A 6,241-nucleotide genomic window follows, 5' to 3' on the forward strand; every position below is an offset into this window, starting at 1 on the left:
AGCTGCCTCGCTTTCACATAACACCTCAATCGGGAGTTCTCCGGTTTCCTCCAGAACGTGGTTCAACGCGTTTCAATCACTTCGGGGTGTCTAAATCGCTCTAGCAGCCCCAAGGCGACGAAGAAGGTTATCTGCAAAGATGCCCCGAAAGGTATTCGGTGAGGGCGTGGAAGTTGTTTGCAGGCCTGGAAGGTTGTAAAGCAGCATCGTCCACACCAAGGCTTTATAAACTTCTACATCCAGGTCCACACACACACAAATGAGATGATGGTGTTGTGGGTCATCCATCGCCGTTTGGGCGGAACACTGCCCCATTGCGCTAGTGGTGAAAGATATTATGATGGAAAGGCGTCTTTTTAGAGTTCTTCAATTAATCGAGTGCTGGAGAGGATCTCTGCAACAACCCGTAGGCCTTGCATCTTATGAGGTGTCCGACCATGGACGATAATTTTGGTCAAGTTGAACTGGAGTCGAGCGACTCGTTGCAGAGCACTCCAGAAAGATACTGAATAGCGGAAATCAGAAGGTGTTACTTGGTTCCGAGATCTAAGACCGAATAGCGCGGTAGAAAACACAGGATAAGGATAAGAGACGAGAAGCTCTTCGAGTGTGGACCAGTGAAAATTATCCGCTGTCCTAACTGCGGCGCGTGTAGGATGACGCCCCACAAGTGTTGGAGGACTCAAGTTTACATCGGCTGATGATAAAAAGATAAAAAACACCGAAACTATTGTTTATTATCATACAAGCTTCCGTGCAGTAGACAGCCTTTCATCGGGTACAAAAATAGTTTCCATAATTATAAATTTTGCAAATTCAATACAGATTCTAAATAAATAAACAATAAATACATTTTGTACCTAATGGACTGCAATCCTTTGTATGAAAGCTTGTACGATAATAAACCATAGTTTCGGTGTTTTTTAAATCCTTTTGTCACTTGCGTTAACCGTACGTGGCTCAGTTTCGACATTCCCTCATTATCGGGTTATTCCAGGTCATTCCCTAAATGCGATTCAATTGCCCCGTAGAAAGCTTCCGCCATCAAGAGGAAAACAAACAAACAAAACAAAAACAACAAAAGTTCGTATGCATCCCCCCCTCCAAAGTCAGTTGAGAAAAGACACCACAACTGAAATTCCAATGGAAACTTTATTCACATGTCGACTGATAGCCGAAGCAGTAGACTTAAATGTATGCATCGGCAAACTGAGTTAGATACAACATTGTCCTAAAAGGGATGGATTGAGGGTTCACTCGTTTATTGTGTCTCAAAAAGCAGCAATCCTGGCAATTTCGGTTGACAAACGAGCGTTTGTCGCTTCAACGTCTGGTGCCTGAAAGAGAAAAAAGAATAAGCACGTTTACATCGGTGCAAATTGACGTACGTTACATGACAACTGATATGCGCAGCCGATATGAAATGCTACCGACATTAGGGATTTGCAGTACAGCTTGGGACAAAAGTTTACGGAACACTGGGGTGTCGTCTTTGTTACTGTGCTCGCTGATATTTGGATTCTTGTTATATAATGGTTCAGCAAATTGTAAGTATTTCTGCTTCATATTTAGGTAGCGTGATATTTTCTTCGACTACATGCAAAGGGGTTCAAGAAGGTCTTAGCTACGTGGTATTCTTTGTAGATTTTTTCAGTGAATTCAAAAAGTTGCGCGACCCACGTGGTACTGAACTTTAGCCACTCATCAATTCTTCGTTCCCACATCTAATTGAACAGGCGGCATGGCCGGGTTGGTCAAGGCGTCCCGATCGTTGGTGGTAGCCAAGGTCGTGCTGAAGACTGCGGGGTGATGCGTTCGAATCCTAAGACGGAATGTGCTTTCTGGGGTCTTCCTTGGATTTTCCGAATACGTTCCAGGTGAATTCGACACAGTTCCCTTGAAGTCGGCCCATGACACACATTTGCCACCCCACACTCCTTCCTGCTGTCCTCTCTCCATCTGTCCACGTCTGTACGCCGCTCATAGCCGCAGTTGCTTCGCGGCGCTAATACGGAACTAAAAAATAATTTAATTGCTCACATCTGTTTCAAATTACTCGCACGCTCTCTTTAACTATTCATGTGAACAAAGAGCATTGCATCGAATGCTCTCTGCGAAGTTGCTACGTTACACGATTGGTGGCGCTACACTAAGACTGGCCGTGCGACAGGGGCAGCGGGGTCCAGAAAATTCGATAGCGCGGACAATGGAGATGAGGAGCGTGCTCCGGACTTCCCATATCAGCACCGCAAATTACCTCGAGCAATGGGTTTAAATATGACTAGAGCACTGCATGGGCCTCAATCTATCGGCCCGACCCAGCCCGTTCCGACGCCACGGAGGCGTATCCGACCGGGGCCCAACGCGGACGCCGTAAGTCCGGCCGAGGCCCGCATCGCAGATGCAATGGGGCGGACACTGTACACACCAAACAGCGTATACCTCACATACTTGGAACGCGCAAGCGCAGCTTTTGATGCGGTATGTACTTGTAGCAACACGCGGGCGTCGAGTCTAGCGCGCCTGCCCACGGTAGTGCACTGCACTGGCCGCATTTTCAGGCACGACCCCAACCCGGGCTTTCCTTGATTTACCCGCCCGACTCAAGCGCGAAGGATCTGAAGTTTCTCGGGCCAAGCCCGGATCGAGCCCCAGAAATTTATAAGATACACGACCCAGTGCATCAGGCTGTAAAATTTGGCCGTGGGTATCTAACATGGTGGTAACACAGGCTCGAGACCGACGTAGGCCTGGCAATGTACGGGCTGGTCCATAAAGGTCAAACCGGAGGGCAGCCCAAGCCCACAAAAAATAAGCTTTACCCGGCTCACTCCGGCCGACGGGCCGGTCTGGCCGGGCTGGGGTTTGCGGGCATGCCCGCGCCCGTGTAGTGCTCTAGTCCACGGTGCATGACGCAGGCGAGATCCACAGCATGGCGAGGTCGAGAATTAGTTGACGCCTATGTTGTAGCGTTTTAGAAGAATGACGGCTGGAGCACCCAGCTCCATGGCTTATCTGGTTTCAAAACCTATGTTGAGGATTATACAATGCGAAAGACTCGGCCCGACTCAAGCCCGGCTCAATGACGACTCAAAGACAAGCTCGGCCCGACTGCGACTCGAGACCTCTTGGACTGAACGCCAGCCCACCCCGGTCCCGCAGCCAAAACGGCTTTGAGGACCGATTTCGGCCCGCGGGCCGGGCCGGGCTGTGGCTTTCGGGCATGGCCGTCCCTTTGCAGCGCTCTAAGCATGACTACGCCTATCACTGTCAGCATCAATGCATTCCCGTTGCCTTGCTCATTCGACTCCTCGTAGTGCATAAGAAAGCTTGAGGAACACATCCGGGGAATGACGAGACGGACACGAAGGACTCAGCAATCCCTCTACATCCCTTCCTAGGGAGCTCCGCAACTTTGTGTGATAGTTTCCCCTCTTTTCTTGGTTTTCTCATTAAATATTCATTGTCAGTTTTGAGCGCTTTGTATCGTCTGTTCATTCCCGGGTGTTCCTCAAGGTTTGTTCTGCACTATGAACGTTCACCAGCTAGCCGCAATCCTTTCAGTTCACTTCAATTCACACTTTGCAGCGCCTTTTAGGCAAGTTCAATAAATGAAATGAATGAAAATGAAAATGAAATTCTCTCTATTCGAATCCCTTTCCATCCCGGTATGCCATTGACGTAATACCTAGGAACCGGGGTACTCGGTGTCTATGAGCCATGGCGTCGTCAGTGCAAATATAACAATGACTTAGACAGCCGGGGACAACGCTGGACTCTGTCTCTCTCTGTCCATGTTATATGTGCGCTGATTACGTCATGATTGTCATTGACGATCGGTGGCACGTGCTGTACTCACTCGAACAGGCAGCCATACACTCGTTGAATGACCTGAAGTTGTTTGCGTTGGCACCACAAACACCGTGTACGAACTGTCTGCAAGTGCCAGCAGCCCGACTGTAGTGGAACCTCGGGATGTAAGCCATACACCGTCCAGGTTTTGGTGGAAGCAGGCAGGCTAGCCGTACTGGAATTGCCGCGTATGATTCTGGGCAGATTGAGAGCGATTGTTACACTGGGAGAAATCGTCGTTCGTTACACCAAGCACAGTGGGGAGAGGAGAGAAGGGGAAGAAAGGATGTGCGCCCTTTCCTCACACATTTGAGAAGCGTGCTGTGTATCTTCGCTCTATGGGAAATTTGTAAAACTCTTATTCAGGCAATTGCGTTGATTCGCAGGCAGCTGCATCAATATTGAAGCAGAATCACAGAGTACCGACGTTAAAGCAAAAAACAGCGACACGCTAGTAATCTTTACTTGTCTGACTTCGCACGAGGAACCTCAGTAACAGTAGTCGATTGTAGTGCATCGTATACGCTATCGCCTTTGCATACGTAATGGTAGCGCGGTGGATCTGCGCAATGCGCAAATCCCTCTTTAGGTTTGGCGCGTGCGCAGAACCACCACGCCATCCCTCACGTACGCAGAAAGCGATAGCGTACGATGCAGCAAAACTCCTTCATAACATTTTTACGTTGACTATGCTTTCCACCCCGGCAGTTTCACAGTATGGGAAACTGAGAGATTATCAGAGATTTACATCACTTGGCTTTACTATTTATGGGTTTGTGTAAACTATGGGAAATTCGCACTCATCTTTCCCACTAAAATGCTTTGGTCCGGATACCGCGCTTATCGACGTTTGTTCCGTACTGCGGTTATTGTGTTGGCCATGGCGTTCAATTGCTGGGTGACCTGCCTTCCTATGAGCACCATGTTCATCGATGTAGTGCGTCTCTGCTGACTTCTTAGGGAACTATGCTGACAAGGTCTGACGCATTACAAGGTATGAGCAAAACACCGGGAAAAAACACAGTCAACACAGTCGGTGCCGCCTGTGCCGTTCTACTGTACCACATACTATGACTGGGCTATACCATGGGCTGCGCAGTCAACGCCCACAGTCATGGACCGAACGCATGACATTATCGTCATCAACGCTGTCATATTGGACAACTAGAATCAGAGAACTGCACGGGGACAGCACGTAAAACTCGGCATGGACATACCTGCAGCGAGGCAAACGATCAGAGCGATCACCAGGATAGCCTTCATGGCAGGAGTCTTCCGGAGGTGTCCGTGAAAGGGAGTGTAGTTTCAGAGAACGACGATCGGTTTGTCACTACGGGATACCTGAGATTCTCATATATGAGTGCGTCTCATTTCATCGTTCGCTCATATCAGTGTAATGTGCCTTCAAGTGTCGCCGTCCGTGTAGTCGTGATAAGCAACAATACGAAAGTAGTTTCGACACACGTGTTTCAAATTTCTGGCCAGCACACACTGGCTGTCCAAATCGATTGTGAAGAAATGGAACGTTATTCGTAGAATTCCCCGGCGCACTTGGAGCACCGCTATATCAGGGAGCGTGTTCCAGGTACAGTGTGTAACGAGTGGCTGAGAGATGTGACCTTGACAGTTTGCCAAGAAAAACAAAAGACTGGCAGATATGATACAAGTTTCAGTCCCATGAAGTCAACAACAACGAGAGAGCTGCTTATTGGAGATAGTGCGTTGTTCCCCCTGTTGAATGTGGTCCGCAGCAAGCTCTTCCGTACCCCTTAGGGCGGCCCATACTATAACCTCCGCACCCAGTGCTCTCTCCAATTCTGCTGGGGGCGACGAGAACTCTTCACGGACCCTGACATGCGAAGGGGCAACCGCTGCTGCCACTTTCCCTCTGGAGCACGTGACCTCGCCAACCTCGCAGCCAACGTCGCGTCTCTGAAAGGAGGAAATGACCAATCTGCACCGCTAGCGTTTTTCTCCTTCATTCGCTTTATTTCGCTCCAGCAGTTTCGGTGATGCGATGTACGGGCAGGTTCTTCACGAAATTGAGCCCTTGAAGCCTTCTCAGTAAAATTGGTCGTCAATTATTCCACGTGATCTCCAGACGGCAGTCGTACAAAATTGGTGTTACAGGGGCCACTACAAGCGCACCGCCGTCTTGAGCGAACTACGCACGTCCAGGAAAACGCCCCATCTCATATTTCACTCTTTCTCTGCCCGCGTCACCTTGAGCGTTACCTCAACTCCCTCCGTTACCTTTGTAACGTGGAGGACAAGGTGTCCAGTCGGGGGGAAGCAAAACCTATATATAGACTTTTCCCTTTTTGTTAACAAATGACATCATAGTGTTCCACAGCGCTACCAATTTGGTGGAGTTGAACTACGCTCGAAG

The 6,241-nt window shown here is 49.1% G+C and overlaps 1 protein-coding gene across 1 annotated transcript; it reads right to left on the reverse strand.

Annotated features, from left to right (window-relative positions):
• Positions 1–1,133: 1,133 nt before the first annotated feature.
• Positions 1,134–5,398, reverse strand: LOC135372329 (PI-actitoxin-Afv2a-like). Its single transcript, XM_064605968.1, has 3 exons — positions 5,070–5,398; positions 3,860–4,048; positions 1,134–1,337 (listed from the first exon to the last, which is right to left on the reverse strand). The coding sequence occupies exons 1-3, from the start codon at positions 5,113–5,115 to the stop codon at positions 1,324–1,326; spliced, it is 249 nt and encodes an 82-aa protein (XP_064462038.1). The 5' UTR covers positions 5,116–5,398; the 3' UTR covers positions 1,134–1,323.
• Positions 5,399–6,241: the final 843 nt, after the last annotated feature.

Source organism: Ornithodoros turicata, chromosome 1 (assembly GCF_037126465.1).
Source record: "Ornithodoros turicata isolate Travis chromosome 1, ASM3712646v1, whole genome shotgun sequence".
Taxonomy (NCBI): domain Eukaryota; kingdom Metazoa; phylum Arthropoda; class Arachnida; order Ixodida; family Argasidae; genus Ornithodoros; species Ornithodoros turicata.

What these genes read in the sequence shown, in the direction of transcription:
- LOC135372329 (XM_064605968.1), bottom strand. Translation starts at nt 5,115, where the DNA reads ATGAAGGCTATCCTGGTGATCGCTCTGATCGTTTGCCTCGCTGCAG. An exon ending in GATCGTTTGCCTCGCTGCAG is followed by an intron (nt 4,049 to 5,069) that starts GTATGTCCATGC and finishes CAATCTGCCCAG; the next exon opens with AATCATACGCGGCAATTCCA.